Source organism: Helobdella robusta (genome assembly GCF_000326865.2).
Source record: "Helobdella robusta unplaced genomic scaffold HELROscaffold_6, whole genome shotgun sequence".
NCBI classification, from domain to species: domain Eukaryota; kingdom Metazoa; phylum Annelida; class Clitellata; order Rhynchobdellida; family Glossiphoniidae; genus Helobdella; species Helobdella robusta.
The window spans coordinates 2,106,469-2,128,734 of NW_008705330.1; the positions used below are offsets into that span (position 1 = coordinate 2,106,469).

At 35.0% G+C, this 22,266-nt stretch overlaps 1 protein-coding gene across 1 annotated transcript; it reads right to left on the bottom strand.

Annotated features, from left to right (window-relative positions):
• Nucleotides 1-243: 243 nt before the first annotated feature.
• Nucleotides 244-14,944, bottom strand: HELRODRAFT_69129 (hypothetical protein; the record flags this gene model as incomplete). The annotated part of the gene is made up of 8 exons (XM_009029011.1): nucleotides 244-684; nucleotides 798-944; nucleotides 4,648-4,879; nucleotides 5,475-5,701; nucleotides 5,769-5,839; nucleotides 14,118-14,318; nucleotides 14,397-14,516; nucleotides 14,707-14,944. Coding segments are annotated over 8 exons (1,677 nt in total), but the record flags the coding sequence as incomplete, so codon positions are not given.
• Nucleotides 14,945-22,266: the final 7,322 nt, after the last annotated feature.

The window sequence follows — 22,266 nt, forward strand, 5'->3', positions numbered from 1 at the left end:
CTAATTAAATTATCATTTCATTGTTTCACCAGGAATCAAGAAGCTACCATAACCAAACCATGATGATGAAAGTATTACAAAACAATGCAAGCCCACCATACCGTTATCTTGTCGACCATCTCAGATTGAATTACGAAAGTTTACGTGAATGCTATCATCAAAAAATTGATAACAGAAACGGTGCTTTGAAGATTTTTATTAAAAACTTAATAGTTATAAATCAATATTAATTTTTCTTATTGTTTACAAGAGTATCGTTTCAATTTTGTTAGTTTTGATTATTTCTACACACCAATTACCTTCTTCATAAAAAACATTAGATACTATCAATGAAGAATCAAACTGTCTGCACAGTTCAACAAGTTCTCCTTTACAAAACACGTGGTAATATCTTTTATAGACCTCAACACTGTTGAGATCATCTTTAGTAGGATATTCAGTTTGAAGAGTCCACGGCACCAAGTTATCACAATATTTGAAAGTTGTTTTGCTGTTATGTACAGGAAGACTCAAATTATCATCGACTTTGTGAAACTCTGTTAGTTCTGTAATTTTTTTAACAGATTTCAAATATTTTGACTTAACTCCTGCAAAATCCTGTTCCATAGCCCAAACATAAATAAGAGCCTGGCCTCCAACTTTCAACACCCTAACAATTTCTTTAATAGCTAAAGATCTTCTTTCCTAAGAAAAAAAATGAATTTTTAGTATCTTTATTAACAAATGTTGACGAATTAATAAAGATTTATAAATAATTAATAGATAAATAAAAGATAAATAATTAATAAAGTATAAACCTGTGATGCTAGATGATGTAACACAGCAATACAAATGCAAGCATCAAAAGTACAGTCAGGATATGGCAAAGCCACGACATTGCAAATTTGAACCTCACCTACGGAAGATCCGATTTGACAGAGAGTGGGACTTGCATCACAACCGATCTGTAAAATTTGTATTAATATTAACATCCTGACCAGTCGATCTTGTATGACTTAAATTAACCGCAGTTTCATTAACTTGGATAAAAAAGATGATGTAGATGTGCATGTAGATAGGAAATGGGCTTTACCGAGTCATGAACAAAAAATTCCGAACTAATGGATTTTACTAATTTTACAAATATCCACATGAAAATAAATTTCTACTACTTGCCTCAGTTATCGATAATAAATTATTTCACGATAATTTCTTAAGCTCCTATGAATACCCATGTTAATAATTTTTTCATTAATCGATAATAATTTTCCAAGCTTCTCGATATGGTGATGTTTTCCCGTTAATTTTCCAACTTACGATTATTTCTTAATGTCGATATTTGATAACAATAATGGTGCATGTTATTTTAAATGTATGCTGGAATGTATCTAAGTCTGTATGTATGTTTGTATATAATTGTATTATATTTTCTCGTTCGCCATTGAAAGTATTCTTTTTCAAATTACTTTTGATACCTTATAAATAATGATAATCTTTGCCTGTCACTAACAGATCGTTTTTCCGCATTCAAAATGACAAAATATCGGTAATAAATTTTCAAACTCTTTATCATTCCACATAATGGCATGTCGATAATAAAACTTCGTAATGTACATTTCCATCAGTATATTTTGCAGTTTAAAACTTGTAAATCGCAAAATTTGAAGCCAATTAAATCGGTGACTTTCTAGCTATAAAGTTCCAAAAACCCTTCGATAAAAAAATCAACTCTTTTTAGAGGATCTTTTTTATAAATAGATAAATATTTGAAAATAATGCTTTAACGTCATCTTTATGAATATGCGTAATTGAAAAAAAGGGTGTGCTTTGCAAACAAATAGTAATTAATTTGATCAATGGTAAAAGCTAAATATGGTGTTTTGAAAACAAAAGTAATAAATATATGACGTAGTTTTCGTAATTTGCGTAATAGAAAACACCAACAGGACGAGTATTGAAAACAATTAATTTGATCAATAAAAAATGGCTGCATACTCAGTTTTTTGTGTTTTGCAAACAAATAATAATTAATTTGATCAGGGTTAAAGGCTAAAACAGAGCAAAACTTCTGGAACAAAGAATGCCGGCACTAGAAAAACTCGATACAACTAATTTAGTGAAGGAACTACGGAAACGAAACCTAGACTGAAAATTAGTGAACCGGAGACGATCTGATAAACGAAAATAAAAAAATAAACGATTCTGACAGTGAAAGATATAGACAACTTTAACGGGGGCCTAAATTTTTAAACTAAACAACATTGACCGGTGGGAATTTAGAAAATGTTCAAACGTTTACCGACACCGGTGACCATGGAGCCAAATTTCTGACGGGGGGGGGCAACATTTAGGCTAAAGTTGTCAAAATAACGCTGACGATATTTTTAAATACAAACTCTGCTCACAACGGGCTCCGCCACCGGATCCTGCTTACTTTGACTTTCCGGATCTTATGAAACAAATATCACAATAAGCAGCTGAATTTTCAGCCGAACTGAAATTATAGGCAGATAAATCAACAGCCGAATTGAAAAAAAAATTTGATCAACAGGCAACGAACATGTCAGCCGAACTGAAATTACAAGCTGCCAAATTAAAAGAAATTTGATTAACAGATGGCCGGTATTAATATAATAAAAGATTTGATCAGCATCAGATACCCGAAACAAGAGATTAAAAAGAGCGGATAGAACGATAATCGATAATAACCGATCAAAAGATAGACAACTTCAAACAAGAAGTCAGTTCTAAAACTGGAAGAATGAAGCGACAAATAGCCACGAACCACGTTGCTGCAACAACGTTAATCGCATCTAACATTGATGCGATTAACATCTAACAAATGAAAACAAATAACACCGTAAATACATCTGTATTTACGGTATGAGGAAGAGCACATGAAGCAAGTATATAAAACTAGCTCAGGGACAGAACTCAACGGCCGTGAGAAAGAATAACTACATCTAGCACAAGATATAAAACGACTGACTGTTATTTTATCCATCGTCACACCATGAACATAAAAACGAATTTGCGCTGAAACGTTTATTAAAGTCCTCCAAGATCCAGAGCTTCGCCAAAATCTCTTGTTAGCAGATAAACAGTCTTAAGGATGCCGCCATGTATGGCTTTACGTTCGAAGCTGTAAAACATGCGTCAAAAACTGATATAAAAGTACGCCTATTACACGAGGAGTGTTCGTGTCAAAAAGTAGCCCCAAAAAACTAGAACAAAAACAAGCCAACATGCTGGAATTACAATTAAAAAGCCTTTTTATACAACGGCTTTGTAAAGAGAATATGAATAACAACGTCTATTAACAGACATAGAAAAACCCTGTTATAATCACTGGATTGATCAAATTGCGCTTTATTATTTGTTATCTTACTTATTGTTATCTTTGCTATATTGTAATCTTTGGATTGTAAGTGATCGTAAAAAGAAGCCTATACAGTATCCTGCGGAAATACAGGCTTTCAGTTAGGTTTCTAGCGAGGTTTGAAGCGAAGTCGTAAATGTGATTTATGTAGTTACTTGGATTAGTTTAGTGTTTCTATTACTGGTGGCATTCAAATAAACGTTCAACAAGTTTGCGTTTGAAGCAGCTGTGTTCGTCTATCGGAAATCTTGAACCTACGAAATAACAAACACTTGACGATCGTTGGAAACAACAAAACTGTATTGGAAATATAGAGATCTTTGAAGTTATAACATTGTTGTTGGTAGTTAAGGGTTACAAAACCACTAACATGCTAGAATTGTGTAAAAAGGGCCATATAAGACGTTTTTGCAGACAAATTGTAAGAAAACAATGGCTATCAACAGTCAGAGAAATATAAAATGAAAGAAAGTAATCATGCGTAAGTCGTTAGTCAGTGTGCCATTAATAAGGATTCGGGAAGTCAACTTAATGGAGCAAAAGTTGGCTGAAGTGGTACCTACGGTACCATAATGAACACTTCTAAATTACAACGGAATCGCAGTAACCTTTGGCTAGACGGAAAAGTTGACACAAAATTGTATGATTACAATCGACATCGGAGAAAAAATCCATCCCAAGAGTCAACCTAATCCTATATCTTCGACATTGAAGGTCCAACCATCCATTCATACGTATATCCATACATTACGAAATATTTATAATCTTTGTTAAAAACATCGTACACTTGCACACACATATACACACACGCGCGCGCACACACAAACATACATAATACACGTACGTACATATTTTGATAGGCATCTATTTGCTTTCCATTTTTTTCCCATAGAGTAAAAATTAAAAAGTTGAGACCTGTTTCAAGAACCTATTTGTTAGCAAACACTACTTTAAAAAAATAGAAATAACGTTTGGAATTAAAAAAAAATAAAGTTTTCGCAAATGTCAATGTCATCTCTTTTTAATGGATATTTTATAAAGATCTAAAATAAATCCTTTGCTCTGACATCAAAACGCATCAAAATTTTGTTGAAAAGTCTGATAACTGTTTTGCTGTTTTGAACTATTCAATTTATAATTCGAAATAATTTCCACTTTGTAGATTCCGTCATCAGTGAGCGGTAAAATATCCAGACTACCAATATATCAAAAACTTCTCGAAGTTTTTTGTCATCTATCATCAAGCACAGAAAAAATTTTAAGCATAACTATAAAATCATTAACATTACCATGAACAGGTCAGACTTTCTTGTATTAAGATATTTGCCATTTCCACAGCCAACATCCAGAACAATGGCATATGGATCTAAACGGTTTAAAAAGTTAACAACAGAAGGCCATGGTGAATGTCTTGTTCTGCTGAAATGTGGAGCTATTGTGTTGTAAACCTGAGCGAGTTTATCGTTATCAACCGTTATGGCAACGCAATTAAGCTTAGGAAATTTCATTACATTGGTAAACCTTGAACGAATGTATTATAAAAAAAAAACAATTGGATATTTGGATATTGCACAAAACACATTACACCATTATTTTTTACTTAAGAAGATTCCGAAGTAAAATTATACGTTCGATCATCTTAATTTGCAATTTAATGTATAAAATATTGAATTGTTAAAAATATACTAGCTAAATGTTAAGTATCACCAAAATGTAGTACATGTCCTAACCTTGTGGACGTAGTTATTTTCTAGTAAAATGGCATGATCTTGCGAAATAAATCTGTTAATAAATTTCAATTTGAATCACAGCAAATAAAAATTGACGGAACTAAAATTTATTTACTTTTGATCTATTTTTATTTCTTCACCTGAAACAGTAATTGTTTTTAATCTGATCAATGTAAACTAATTAAATTTAAGATATAAACAAAGCAGTAATTTAAATACAAGTGATTCACAAACATACCAAAAAATAACTTTAAAATTAGTGGAAGAAAAATTTCGCATAAAACTTAAATATTTGATAAAGAATGTCAACCAAAAGTAATAATTGTTCGTAGCGGGAAAAGCGCCAATTGAAATCAAACTAAATTTAGTAGCTCTGAAAGCATCACAAAAAATTACCTAGTAACTTCGTTTTTATTTTTCTGAAAGTGAACGATATTCTGGTAGATCTTCTTGCTAATGTTAATCCTGTCTCTGATTTAATTAGGTCATATAATCTTGGAGCTATCCCGTGAGACCAGATGTAACGGCTTTCATTTTTTAAAATTGCAACGGAAAATCTGGGCAACACAATTGGCACATGAGTTCCATCAGGGTGTTTGAAATCCATCACAATCTTTCAAAATTTATTCATAAAAATAAATGAGCAAAAAATCGTGTTAGTAAGTAGAAATATCTATTACAGAGCTCCCTAAGCTGATGATAGCAATTTCTTTTTCAAAAACTTCTGGAGTGTCTACATGATTGGGGATTCCTGAAAAAGTTAAATAAGTTCATGTCCATAACATCAATAGCTGTTCTATGTTTTAAAGAAGACAAGGCATACTAAACGAATTTCCAGAAATGAAAATTTTATGCTTAGAAACAAAATGTACAAAATGTAGAGCACACACACGCATGTAGCCCGCAAGCACACACACACACACACAAGAACGTCTGACCGATTTTCGCTATGTTATATTTGTTTTATTTGTCTCATAGTACATTGCAGTAGCACTTAGTCAACAATTTTAAATAATAATTTTTTAAATGTTTTAATGATGATGGTATATTAATGACAGCTAAGTCAATTAGTTATATCGTATGCCAAAGTTTTATTGGTTGCATGTTTATATAAGAAAGCATTATAGTATTATATAAAAATAAGTATTAAGTAATAAGTATAAATTTAGACTTGGAACGCTCAATGTTGGATCACTGACTGGCCGCAGCATGGAAATCGCAGAAATGCTCGAGCGTAGAAGGATTGACATCTGCTGCCTTCAGGAAACCCGATGGAAATCGAATGGTGTCTGTCATGTCAACTCAGACAAAAAAAAATATAAACTATTCTGGAATGGTCAAAAGACGGCCAAAAATGGTGTTGGAATTTTTGTCAGAGAACCGCTAGCCCAAGAAGTACTGGATATTAAAAGGATTAATTCATTTCTCATTTGGACCAAGCTTCGCATAGAAAAGCAAACAATGATGATTTTTTCTGCATACGCACCACAGACAGGTGAATCAGAAGAGATGAAAAATGACTTCTGGGCAGCATACTCTGACACCATCTCAACAATACCAAAATCTGAAACAATCCTGATTGGAGGCGATCTCAATGGCCACGTTGAAGAGAAAACAGATGGTTTTGACAAAGTACATGGCGGTTTTGGCTATGGAAAACGGAATGAAGATGGCAACCGCATCCTTGAGTTTGCTGAAAGTCACGGGTTTTGTTTACTGAACACATATTTTAGAAAGAGGTTGGAACATCTCATAACATACAAAAGTGGACCATCAGTCACGCAAATTGATTTCTTCGCTGTCAAGCAACCACACCGAAGGCTGTCCAAAAACGTCAAAGTTATACCTGGCGAATCATGCGTCGCCCAACATAGACTCCTTGTGGCAGACCTGGTTGTCCAACTATCAAAACGTAAGTCTAAACAAATGCCTCGGAGAATCAAAACGTGGAAGCTGAAAAGGGGAAATCAACAATTGATGCAATTCACATCCTTCGGCAACTGCAAGAGAAGTACTTCCAAAGCATCAACAACTATCACACATTTTTGTAGACCTTGAAAAAGCATTTGATCGAGTTCCCTGTGAAGCAATCAGGTGGAGTCTACGTCGACAACTCATTCCAGAATATCTTGTTCGACTTGTGATGGCTCGATTCTCAGTCCACTGTTATTTATAACTGTGATGGAAGAAATCACAAAACCGATACGCACTGGTGACATTTGGAATCTAATAAATGCTGATGATATCGTTTTAACAGCTACGTCTGAGCAGAATGCAGCACAGGTGTTTGAAGATTGAAACACCAGACTCGCCGATCATGGATTCAAAGTCAACATCAGCAAAACCAAAGCAATGAACACTGGTGAACCCATCCAATCCACAGCTACTGGACGATGGCCCTATTCAGTTTGTAAAGCTGGTGTTGGTATTAATTCAATCAAGTGTCAGCAGTGTGGCCAGTGGTGTCACAAACGTTGTTCAAAAATAATTGGTACTTTATCTAAAGTGTCCAATTTTGTTTGTCATGCTTGCATCAATCCGCAACAACAAATTCGAAATTGCATTGTTTATGAAGCCATTAAGTTAGAGAAAGTCACATCGTTTCAATATCTAGGGGATGTTCTGGATTGTACTGGAACAGCTGAAGCTGCCGTTCGAGCACGCATACGTGCAGCCAGGAATAAATGGCATCTCCTTGCCTCTATATTGATGCGACGTGACATTCCACTACCATTACGATCAAGACTTTATAAATCTGTGATACGTCCGGTGTTGTTATATGGTGCAGAAACATGGCCAATGACAACCAAACTGGAACAACAACTTCAACAAACCGACATGAAAATGCTCCGATGGATGCAACGAATTAGTCTGAAGGACCACATCAAATCTACCGAAATCTTGCGTCGTGCTGGTTTAGATGATATAAAAGACGAATGCCGGCAACACCGTCTGCAGTGGTTTGGTCATGTCAAACGAAGTAGAAACAGTGCCATAACTTCTCTTGCAGATGTTGAAGTACCTGGCACACATCCCAAAGGCCGTCCAAAGAAGTCCTGGTCGCAAACAATCGAGCAAGACATGAAAGCTCTAAATTTAAATGAAATGGATACAATTGATTGTCTAATTTGGCGCAAAAAGTTGATGGCAAAGAGAACAACGTCCTACCTCGGGAAACCGGGTCTCTGGACGCAAAACGAAGATTGATTGATAAAAATAAGTATGAATATGTCACATTTACGCCCCGGACAAATACCCCCCGAACAATTACCCCCAGAGCAAAATATCCCTCAGACAATTACCCCCTGAGCAAAAATCCTCCGTACAAAAAACCCTACCAAGCAAAATATTCGTATTCATTGCTTTAAGTAATTTTTCTAGTTTATTGAATGTTTTCTTGTATTTAAATTAGCATATTTTTCCTTGGAGGTTGTAAGGAATGACCGGCCAACATTTGAGTGCAATGTGCTTGCTGAATACTTTGTTCTTTTTGTAAAAATTCAATAAACTTCCAAAGTGTTGGGTGGTAACATCCAATGTTTGACTGAAAACATCTATGCCAACCTTCAACCGCATTGTTTGTCCTTGGCAACTCATCTTCACAACGCTGATGCATGTTCCATATTTTTATATCATAAACTGGTTGGCGTCTACCATGGCGTTTTGGTCTTCCTATATAATTGTCCTCAAAGTAATCTAAAACTGGCAAACAATTAACAGAAAGTGATGCATACAAAGTTTTAAATGCTTCACAACAAAAAATATTGACAAAATTGAGTTAAGTTCACAGACAACAGAAATATGTATCGTAAAAGATATGGATAAACTATTATCATTGAAAAAACATAAAACGCTAATGTTTTGCATTAGAAAGAAAATTAACAACAGCTCAATTTGCTCTAATAAATTAGAAATTATAATTTATTTGTCCTTTGAGTTTTTATATGGGAGGTGGGTTTAGTCCGGGGGGTAATTGTTCGGGGGGAATTTTTCTCGGGGGAAGAGATATTTGTCCGGGGGGTAATTTCCGGGGGGTATTTGTCCTAGAACCTTGGAATGCCTATGACATATTAATACTTATTTTATAAATTTAATACAGTTAATATGATCCAAGTTAAAGAATTCTGTTTTAGATTAATAACAAAACAGAGATGAATTTGTTCTAACATTACTTCGTCGTGGAAAGCGCTTTTTAATTTCAATTATAGGTCCAATATATTTATTCTACATATAAGTAGTTGCTGCAAGTTGTGAATAATTATCTTTTCGATGCAGTATTAAACGTTTGACGTCGTTTTGTGTATCATAAGGATAAGATGCTTCAAGCTTCAGTGAAGATATTCTAAACAAGTTAAACTTTTAGGCAAACAGTTTCACCCATAAATAGTGCATCTATGATACACAATCATTTAGATTGCATTCAATAAAGTAAATGCAAGGAGGCGGTGATATCACATGATAAATTCAATGCGTGGTTAGTAACGATACAATTTTTCAATCTTTTTATTGATTCCTAATTTAAGTTAACCACTTTTAAATCTATTTTAGATGAGCAAACTACTTCGACTATAGCCATATCCATAAGCGAATATTCCCATTTCTTTGAGAAAAGTGCAAGATAAAATAGATTAATTACATCATGTCAGCCAAAAGTCCGATTCACCTTTCATATCAAAAGTTGATAAACTTTTTTTTTATAAACGAAACTCAGATATCTTTTCCTAAGACGGACTCAATGAATTATATTAATATCCAGATATTCAGTTTGAAAAAAAAATCGAAATAATATTGAACTTAGTAATTTATATTTTTGCAGGCTATATAAAGTTCTCCGAGTCAACTAGTATATATATAATATTTTTAACAAATGAACTCTAAGTTCCATTGTTTCTTTGTGTGAGTAATTTCTTTGTTGGTAGGATCGTTACAGTCTGTTGTTGGATGTTTATTACAGGGTTTCTATTTTCTATTAAAAAAGCCTTTGCTATTCTCAAATTACATTACTTATATTATGGTTGTAACATAACACTGGTATTTGAATTTAATATTTCCCTTGTTAATTTTATTTGGTGTGAATCCATTAGATGATTTTTGTTGCATCATTTTGTGTATGCATTGTTAACCTTTTTGATAAAGTCGTAGTAGTAAATCCGATATATTCTGTGTTTCGGTGCCTACAATCACCAATTTTACAATCAAAAGAATATACTAGATGACTGTTCTTCATTATCGATTCTGGTTTAGTATTGCAATTATTTTTAAGAACAAGGGATGAAAAAAAAACAATCAATTGCAATACTAAACCAAAATCTATAGTGAAGAGCAGCTTCTAGTATATTCTTTTGATTGTACAGGAGCGAGACCTAATGTAGTAATAAAGTCGTTATCAGCAGACACTGTTATCTTAGTCAAACTGAATTGCCGTATAAGGCTAATATAGCAGCAAGTCAAGCTATCAAAACAGCCTGGTATGAAAAGCTAGTTAGTTAGATAAAACAACGTGGACTAAGGTGTTTGATGTACGCAGTTGAGTTTGATGCAAAATGTGTTGTGGTTTGATTAGTGTACAATTTTTTGAAGGATTTGGATTTGGCAGGTATGATGAACATATGACATACAGCCGAACAAGCGACTTACTGGATATTGTTATGTAGAAAGAAAAAAGAATGTCAATCAATCATCGTTTAGCGTTCAGAGACCCAGTTCTCCAAGGTAGGACGTTGTTTTCATTGCCATCAATTTTTTGCGCCAAATTAGGCGATCAGTTGTATCCATTTCAATTAAATTTAGAGCTTTCATGTCTTGCTCGATTGTTTGCAACCAGGACTTCTTTGGACGGCCTTAGGGACTTGTGCCATGTACTTCAACATCTGCAAGAGAAGTTATGGCACTGCTTCCAATCCTTTTGAAATGACCAAACCACCTCAGACGGTGTTGCCGGCATTCGTTCTTTATATCATCTAAACCAGAACGACGCAGGATTTCGGTAGATTTGATGTAGTCCTTCAGACTAATTCGTTGCATTCATCGGAGCATTTTCATATCGGTTCGTTGAAGTTGTTGTACCAGTTTGGTTGTCAATGACCATATTTCTGCACCATATAACAACACCGGACGTATCACAGATTTTTAAAGTCTTGATTGTAGTGGTAGTGGGATGTCACGCCGCATCAATATAGAGGCAAGGAGATACCATTTATTTCAGGCTGCACGTATGCGTGCTTGAACGGCTGCTTCAGCTGTTCCAGTACAATTGTTGTTGCGGAATGATTCAAGCAGAATTGAACACTTTAGATAAATTACCAATTATTTGTGAACAACGTTTGTGACACCACTGATTACCCTGCTGGCACTTGATTGAATTGTTACCTACACCAGCTTTACAAACTGAACAGGGCCATCGTCCAGTAGCTGTGGATTGAATGGATTCACAAGAGTTCCTTGCTTTGGTTTTGCTGATGTTGATTTTGAATCCATGATCGGCAAGTCTGGTGTTCCAATCTTCAAACATCTATGCTGCATTCTGCTCAGACGTGGCTGTTAAAACAATATCATCAGCATATATTAGATTCCAAATGTCACCAGTGCGTATCGGCTTTGTAATTTCTTCCATCACAGTTATAAATAACAGTGGACTGAGAATCGAGCCTGGGTGAACTCCAATGCCGATGTCAAATGCATCGGTGTTTCCAATTGTTGATGCTTCGCGAGGTTATTTTCTTCCAGTTACCAAAGGATGTGAATTGCATCAATTGTTGATATCCCCGCTAGGAAACCAAATTGATAATTTCCGATTGTGATGCACGACGTTTATCTTCTCTCAATGATTATCTCGATAATTTTCAAAGAGGTATATCCCGATATGATGAACAGTTCAATAAATCGCCTTTGCCTTTGTATAGCGGGACTGTCATGCTATAGTTCCATTCAGTCGTCATTGAGCAATTTCTCCAGATTTCACGGCAAAGTTGTAGTAACGTTTGGATACCTGCAGTACCGGATGCTTTGATAATGTTATTTGTGAGTCCAGAGGGCCCTGCTGCCTTTCCATTCTTTATAGCCTTTAGAGCCTCTGTAAGCTCCTCTACAGTGATGTCTGAAATCGGACCTTCGATGGGTGGAACGTCAAAGTTGACATTGATGAGATTTGTTTCATTTAACAGACGGTTGAAATATTCTTTCTACTGTAGCTTGATCTCATCTTGTTCAAGAACCATCTCATTTTTGTCGTTTTTGATACATGAGTTACCAAAAGTGTCTTTTTCGTACGCTTTGCTTGTTTTCCTATACGATACAGAGATTTCATTTGTTCACCTTTGCTTTTAGTGAGCCACTCTTTGCACTGATCTGTCCGAGCCAGTGCGACATGACGTCTTGCATAGTTGTTCTCACGGAACATTTTGTGGTCATCAACAGACTTTGATTTTTGCCATTGCTTGTATGCAGCTTTCTTTTCGTTTTGTACCAGTTTTCCCACAAACTGTAGTTGCAGCGTTTATCAAAACGGTTTTGTATGTACTCCAATCTGTACTGGCTTGCGATTGGTGGTCTGTGTTGCGACAAGCTGCTGAAATTTGACATTTTTGAATAGCCTTCGGTGTGGTTGCTTGACAGCGAAGAAATCAATTTGCGTGGCTGATGGTACTCTTTTGTATATTATGAGATGTTCCAACCTCTTTTTAAAATATGTGTTCAGTAAACAAAACCCGTGACTTTCAGCAAACTCAAGGATATGGTTGCCATCTTCATTCTGTTCTCCATAGCCAAAACCGCCATGCACGTTGTCAAAACCATCTGTTTTCTCTTAAACGTGGCCATTGAGATCGCCTGCAATCAGGATTCTTTCAGATTTTAGTATTGTTGAGATGGTTGTCAGAGAACGCAGCTCAGAAGTCATTTTTAATTTTTTCTGATTCGCCTGTCCGTGATGCGTATGCAGAAAAATAGTCATTGTTTGCTTTTCTAGGCGAATCTTGATCCACATGAGACGTGAGTTTATCCTTTTAATATCCAGTACTTATTGGGCAGCGGTTCTTTGACAAAAATTCCAACACCATTTTTAGTCGTCTTTTGACTATTCCAGAATAGTTTATATTTTTCTTTGTCTGAATTGATTGACACCATTCGATTTCCATCGAGTTTCCTTAAGGCAGCAGATGTCAATCTCGAGCATTTCTGCGATTTCCATGCTGCTACCAGTCAGTGATCCAACAATGAGCGTTCCAAGTCTAAGTACCATAGAGGGGCCATTCTGAATTTATTTGCAATATTTCTCCGCTATTGCATACTTCCCAGAGATTCTTAGCACCCCTTGACCACTTAAGGCCTGCCGGGGACTAGGGGCCGTTGTTTTTTGTGATGGCATGGAATATATTTTGGGGAAACTTTTTACATCCGGACACCCACCCTGACGACAACTACCAGTTATAAGCGGTGGGCCTAGCCTTTTGCTCAAAAGCACGCAAAGCAGCGTAAATGCAGTTTTATGTCATGCCCAGGACTAGAAGAAAAAAAAGAAAAAAAGAAGAAAAAAATAAATTTGAATTTGAAAAAAAAGAATGTGAGTTTGAATATTTAACAGACAAGCTTGAATATTTGTGGATTACTCAACACTCCCAGATTTGGTCTAACGTGTGACTTGTCCATATATTACTTGCTGTGATGTGATTATATAAAAACTTTCTGGCACGCCTACACAATTTTTCAGGAGGTGATTTCAAAAGCGAGGCAAATTGTTTGTCTAGCAAGCGACATCCAACTGATAACTAGGTGTGGCCCTGTTTCTTGAATGTGTCAGGAAGTTAAAAGACCGAAACACTCGTCGACGGAAACTCTTCCTCTGAAAATTTTCCGTGTTATGTTCGAGTTTCTAAACACACCTGAATCAACACACCTCAAACATTGCACTTGCATTCAACTACATCACATTATCCGGTCGCTATCAATGCACACAATTCAAACTAACAATATCAAGAAGTATAATTAAACTATAATGAGAAAATTATTTTAAAAACAAACAGATTTATTACCTTTGCCAGGATTATACTGATTGACAGTCAACTGATCAAAATCTTCGGTGACGTAATTCAACTGCTTTAGCTTTTTTAATAAATCACAGCAAAATTGTGGTATCCTATTAAGCAAACCGTTGAGTTTAGAAATAGTCTTTTCTTTATAGTTGAATTCATAACCAAAGTGTCTTACTCTTCTGTTCTTTAAAGATATTGAATCTAATGAAAAAAAAGGGTATAAATCATCTACGAGTCAAAATGAAAATGCTAAGCAAATTAAAAAATTGATATAACCACCTTCCTCCCCCCAGTCACAATAGTCCAGAAACATTTTTTCTTCATTCTCAGAAACGAAATCGTTTACTATTTCTAGTCCTTGTGGGTAATGCATTGCATTAGAGTCTTCTAAGTAAGGCACTAAAATGTAAACAAACCATTAGAACACTTCCCGTAGAAACTGTTTTAGCATAGCGTCTATTGAGATAGTAAAAAATCACAATTCTGCGTAGTAGAACTTAAATTATGCAAAATATCAAGTGAAAATAAAGTTTATATCAATAAGAAATAAGAAAATTCAATAAGAATATTAAATACGTTTAATCTTTACTTTTCTCAATGAAAGCCAAACATAGATGTACATCCTTTTCACTTTCATCCTTTATAGCACAAAATTTATTGAATTTGTTAAATACAATTTGTGCATCATTAACATCGTCAAAGTTCAATATGCTGTATGATCTTTTTGGCTTCATTTGAATATCTTGAATGGTACCAAAACCAGAAAATAATAGGTACAATTTTTCTCGACTAACTCCATTACCAAGACCTCCATTTGCAACCATGATAAACTAAAAAAATCATATTATATATCAATGTCAACATTTTATACATCATAAATCATCATAATAAGTAATAATTGTTTGGAATGACTCAATCATAAATATTAATAAACATACAAAAAGATTTTATTAAATAAAAAAAAGGAAGACCAAATAAAAAAATAAAATCCTCGTTGCAAGACACTCTAGCTAACTTGAAAAGGGTATGAAAAAACACTTACAAGCCCAAAAGCAGAATAAACAACAATAACACTCATTAACCAGGGTGGTTTATACTCAAGAAAAATATCCGAAAAATATACGTCATACAAAAGTAAAATAATAAAATAAACAAGCATACAACAGTGATAGAAGAGGGGTGAGTGCAGCCGATCGAACGACGAGATGATTCTCAAAAACGGACTCAACCTCAACAATACCACATCACGTTCGACAAACTGTTGGAGAATTTCGGAGTCGGATATTTCGGAATTTCGGAGTCAGAAATTTTATAAGGGGCCGGAATTGGAAACGAATTTTTTTCATTCGACTCCGGAAAGTTTTAAAAATTTGAATTTTTTAAAATAATTTATTAAGATCGCACTGTTAGAAGCTTTTAAAAGATATGTGTTTAACGATACATAATCATCTTTAATACAGAAAATAGACTTCATGAAATGCACTGTGCAACTATTTTTTTAAAGTGATGTGCATTCTATTAATAGTATGCAGAATGTAGTGTTAACTGTCTTGAAACGTTAGTGGAAAAATCATTTATAAATGAAAATTTTCTAAATTAATGCCTTAATATGATGGAATAAGTGTGTTTGATTCAATTTTTCAAGATTATGATGTGAGAACGTTTTGTACTCATGATTATGCTGATGTTTCATTGTTTTATCATTTTCACTAAATTTAATAATTATTCAACAGGTTGAAATTTTTTTCAATTTTAGTAAATTATTGAAAGTTCTTTCTTTTTTCTTCTTAATATATTATAATCACAGATGTTTTTTTCAAGTATCTTTCATTTAGTAGTTGTATTCAAGTAAAATTAGAAAGCAAGTGTTGAAATTTGTTTGAGAACAGTACCTGGGATAGAAAAATAGACACTGTTAGTACGAGCGTTCTGCTACTAACAAGACTGTTAGTGAAGTAAAATAAACAAAACAAACACAATTCAGGCATAAACAAATGTTAACTTTATTCTATCGTGAATCTCGAACCGTCTCGTTTACAAGCTCTCAGGAAAAAGAAAAAAGATCGAGTGAGAAGCAAAGAAATAAAAATTAACATAGATTAGGTAACATCGAAAATTGCAATAATCTTTAATAATAATCAATATATAAGATAGTTAATAAATGAATGTTTGATCCCTACAATACTCCCCCACAAAAGGCAGAGCCGTTTAAAAATAAAAATATTCATTTCGTTTGTTGAATGTTATTCGTCTCCCTTTTCTGGAGTGTTAAGTTGTTGGTTCCGATGTGGTTGACATCGGTCTTGTTTCTGGTGTTTTAATAGATTTTGTGTCTGATGCTGCTGGTTTTGTTGTATCAGTTGTAGAAAGTTTGTCGAACTATTCTCGTTGTTTATTCTGGTTTTGGTTGTTGGAGGTAATGATAAACAAGCTGGCTTTAATCGATCAATTGACATATTTTGAAAATTTCCTGGTAACAATTCAATTTCAAAGTATTTGTCGTTACGTTCAATCACTTTGAAAGGGCCAGTATATCGTGCTTTCAGTGGACGACGTACTCGATCTACTCTTAAAAACACGTGACTACTGTTTGAAAGTTTATTTGGTACGTAAGTTTTTGGGGTAGAGTGATGTTGATTGTTAGTTGTTAGGTAGTTATTAAGTTTAATTAAACATTTCTTTTGCTAGTTGTTTGATTTGACTAGATGTTATATCTTCATTTGAATCTGGGGATAAAAATCTACTTGGTAATAACAAGTTGGTTCCTGTTACTGCTATTGCTGGGGATATTCCATTTCCATTTGGCATGTTTCTAAGTCCTAAAAGAACGACAGCTAATGCATCTAACCAGTTTTGTTTACGACAACTAATTGCTGTTTTCAAGGTACGATGCTGACGTTCTATTTTTCCATTGGCTTGTGGATGATAACTTGTTGTACGCAGACGGTAAAATCCAATTATTTTTGATAGTTCGTTAAATAATTCGCTCTCAAATTGTGTACCTCGGTCTGTGACAACATAAAGAGGGACGCCGAATCGAGCGATCCAAATGTTCAAGAAAGTTGTAGCAACTGTTGAAGCTGATATTTCTGTCATTGGAGATGCTTCGATCCAACCAGTTGTTCTGCCAATGCATGTGAGTAAATATCTGAATGGACTTGAATAGGTTTCATTTTCTTGCTTGACTGGAGGTAACGGAATTACAGTCTCAAAACGTGCACACGGTAAATTGAATGATGATATTGTAGATTTCGTGTGTCAGTGAATTTTGTTTTGTTAACAGTTTAAACACTCTCTTGACCATGTTCTTATTCGTTTGTCTATATCTGGCCAAAAATATCTTGATTTGATTAATCGTATTGATGTTTTGATACCTGGATGTGAGAGGTTATGAAAACTGTCAAATATGGCTTTTCTCAAATTAACTGGGATGTATGGTCTGGGGTATGGTGTTGATACATCATAAAAATATTTTTTTTGTTATCGCCAATTGGATATTGTTTCAACTGATCCTTGAATGATTTTATTTTATCATCAATTTCTTGTTGCTCCGCTATCGACCACAAGTCAGACATCTATCTTTACACCATTTGCTGGCCGAGAGAAACAATCTGCAACAACGTTCTCTTCAACGCGGATATAAATGACGTCTGCAATGTATTCTGATATCATTGAAAGATATCGTTTTTGAACGTCTGACTTTAATGGTGTTTTCTTTTTGTAGGCAGCGCATAATGGTTTGTGATCAGTAAATAGAGTTACATTTCTTACTTCAATCTGATATTTAAAATGGATGACGACAAGGTATGCTGCTAGTAGTTCTCTGTCGAATGTAGAAAGGTTATGTTGTGGTTCAGTTAACATTTTAGAGTAGAAACCGATTGGTACAGGAGTTGAATCAACTACTTGATGCAGTGCTGCACCTATGGCGTAAGCAGAACTGTCAATAACTAAGTGGTATTTTGTACATTTTGAATCTGGATATGGAAGCGTTGTTACGTTTGCAAGTTTAGATTTGATGGTTTTTAAAGTGTCAAATTCTTCGTTATTAAACACTATTGTTTTTGAGTATGGATGTAACTTTATTAGTTCTGTTAATGGAAATACAATATCTGCAAATTGTGGAATGAGTTTGCGATAGAAACCAATCATTCCTAAAAATCTACGTAAAGATTTAGTATCATTTGGAACTGGAAATTTTTCAATTTCGTTTATTTTTTCTTTTGTAGAAAATAGTCCTTCACCGCTGATGTTGAATCCTAGGTAATTTAGATTTTCTTTGTAAAATTGGAACTTGTCTATAGAGATTCTCAAATTATTTTTGCTAAGGATTTGAAATACCATTTCTAAATCTTTTTCATGTTGTTCAGTGCTTTCTGAAAATATGAGAATGCCGTCTAGATAAACAAAAACACAGTCGGTACCTAGGAAGATATTATCCATGAATCTTTAGAATGTACATCCTGCATTTCGCAAACCAAAAGGCATAAACATGTATTCAGAGCCCAAAAGGTGTTACGGCTGTTTTTTCAATATCGTTTTCATGTACTGGTATCTGGTGATAGGCTTTTAATAAATCCAATTTTGAAAATATCTTTTTAGTTGAGATGCATTGAATATTTGGAATTGGATATCTGTCTGGTTTCGTAATGGCATTTACACAACGATAATCTCCGCAAGCTCTCCATTGTCCAGAAGTACAGTTTGGAACTAGATGGAGTGGAGAAGCCCAGAGAGATTTAGATTGTCTGATGATTCCGGAGTTTAGTAAAGACGTAAATTTCTCTTTTGCTACTTTATATTTCTCTTCAGACAGTTGGCGAGCCTTGGCAAATGTTGGTTAGCTTTCACCAGTGTCGATGATGTGTTTTACTTTTGAGTTGATTTTTATTTTATTTTCATTTCTTGGTTCAATCAACATTGGAAATTTATTGATGAGTTTCGTTACTATCTGGGGAACTGGCGGTTTATTGATGTGAATTTGCTAAACGGAACTCTGCAAAACGTTTGTTGTAATCGTTTTTTTTTTGTCATTGTGTCAATCAGTCTGTAATTGTGCAATCTACAAGGAATTTATAATGACTTAAAAAATCTTTGCCTAACAAAGGTTTGACAATATCTGCAATTACAACATTCCATTTATATGTTCTGTGCAATGATTTCTCCATGACAGGTAATGTTTTGACCCCTCGCAGTTGACAGGTGAACGGCAGTGGGTTGCAAACATAATCCTGCTGAAAATTTTCTTGGGATGATTATGACTGATGCGCCCTGTATCTACTACTAATTTTAATGTTGTGCATCCAATTCAAGCGCAACAACTTCAAAAAGTGGCGAGCCGATTGATGCGACTTCGGTTCGCCTAGTCAGTTTTCCGACGGTTTGGGTGAAGAAATGTTGTTTGCGGGTGATCTCATCTGAATTGGAAATGGATGGAGATCTTGAAGATGGTTGAATTTGTAAACTTTTTGTTTGGCCATCTGCACCATAATTTGCACGTTTTCGATTTGTCCCCAAAATATATGTGACCTCAGCAGATTTTAGTGCGTTGGTCTTTATAAAATGGGCGAACGTGATTGGGATGTTCGTATCAGGGATGCTGTTTGTTGAACTCGTTCTGTTGAAAAGTGTGTTGTTGCTGTTCGTGGATTCTCTGTTCATAGCGCAAATTTCGTTTTTAGCAAATGAGATTAATTCATCAGCTAAATTTCCCAGTCGCTGTAGATCGAAATCTTCTTGAGATGCGATGACTGAAAAAATTGTTGTTGGAAGAGCTTTTATAAACATATGACGTACGAGTTCGTCTTCCACTCCAATTTTATTGATTGTCGCTAATAATTTTTGTAAATAGTGTGATGGTCTGCCGGTCATTTTAGTATCTCCGATCAAGCGAGCGAACAATTCTGGTTTCGTTCTTTCGTAAATCGATATCACCGCTGTTTTGAGGTCGTTACAATTTCTATCATGAAACAAGTGTTGTGGTGATTTCGCAACCAAATCTGCCGGTAGCGATGATAGGATATGATAAAATTTTGTTTCCGATGAACTAACTTTTCGGAGATGAAATTGAGCTTCAACAATTGCAAACCATCCTGTCGATGCTGTATCCATAAAGGTGGGCAACTTGATGGATATCATGTCGATATTATTTAATCCGGATTCCGCCATGTTAAAAATTGAAAATTTATTACCTGTATTTATTATTTATTTATTACCTAATTGAAGATTAGGTAACATTGAAAATTGCAATAATGTTTAATAATAATTAATATATAAGATAGTTAATAAATGAACGTTTGATCCATACAACACCATGGTTGCAACATCACTCCGCATGGTTGTCGCCGCCCTGTTGGATTTTTTTAATGGTGCAGTCAACACCGGCCAACCTGTTCCAACTCCTTATTAATGGTTGGTGTGAAAAAGCAGTAGACTACTTGTGCACATCCTCCAAAATATTTCATTCAACACTAAACAAACCAAACATTGACGTCATCAAGCATCGAGGCATCACCATCAAAGCTAGTAATACTGAAATAAACATTTTAAACATTTGTGTTTCACCTACATTTCAACTTCATACAGATAATTTCGCCCAGGTATTACAACTTTTCACCCAACACCGTGAGTTTATACATTTACCTGCTAATAAAAATTTCACAAATACGTTATTATATAATGAAGTATATACTTATATATGTATTATAATACATATATAAAAGAATAGAATAATATTCAAAGAGTTGTGAACAGGGATTCAAAGAAACACAGAATATGGGTTGGTCGACAGGATGTATGTGGTAAAATGATGGCGTGTGGTGGTAAGATACTGCAGAGACGATTGATAGTTATGATTAAATTGAACGGTGTGACATTTTTATTAGCAGCTAAATGTATAAAATCACACAAAATCAGCATTCTCTGACACCATCTCAACAATACCAAAATCTTAAACAATCCTGATTGGAGGCGATCTCAATGGCCACGTTTGGGAGAAAACAGATGGTTTTGACAACGTACAAACGGAATGAAGATGGCAAACGCATCCTTGGGTTTGCTGAAAGTCACGGGTTTTGTTTACTGAACACATATTTTAGAAAGAGGTTGGAACATCTCATAACATACAAAAGTGGAGCATCAGGCACGCAAATTGATTTCTTCGCTGTCAAGCAACAACACCGAAGGCTATTCAAAAACGTCTAAGTTATACCTGGCGAATCATGTGTCGACCAACATAGACTTCTTGTGGCAGACCTGGTTGTCGAACTGTCAAAACATAAGTCTAAACAAATGCCTCGGAGAATAAAAACGTGGAAGCTGAAAAGCAATATTCATCGAGAAAAATTTCAACAGATTGTCGCAACACAGTTAGACCACCAATTGCAAGCCAGTACAGATTGGAGTACATACAAAACCGTTTTGATGAACGCTGCAACTACAGTTTGTGGGAAAACTGGTACAAAACGTCAGCATGAACGTGACACTTGGTGGTGGAATGACAGTGTACAAAATGCAATAGCTGAAAAGAAAGTTGCATACAAGCAATGGCAAAAATCAAAGTCTGTTGATAACCATAAAATTTTCCGTGAGAAGAACAACTATGCAAGACGTCAAGTTGCACTGGCTCGGTCAGATCAGTGCAGAGAGTGGCTCACTAAAAGCAAAGGTGAACAAATGAAATCTCTGTATCGTATAGCAAAACAATCAAACCGTACGAAAAAAGACATAGTTGGTGCCTCATGTGTCAAAAATGACAAAAATGAGATGGTTCTTGAACAAGATGAGATCAAGCTACAGTGGAGAGAATACTTCAACCGTCTGTTAAACGAAACAAATCCCATCAATGTTAACTTTGACGCTCCACCCATCGAAGGTCCAGACATCACAGTAGAGGAGCTTACAGAAGCTCTGAAAGCTATAAAAAATGGAAAGGCACAGGGCCCTCTGGACACACAAATGACATTATCAAAGCATCTGGTACTGCAGGTATCCAAACGTTACTACAACTTTGTCGTGAAATCTGGAGAAATTGCTCAATGCCGACTGAATGGAACTATAGCATAACAGTTCCTCTATACAAAGACAAAGGTGATCCATTGAACTGTTCATCATATCGGGGTATACGTCTGTTAGAACACTCCCCAAAAAT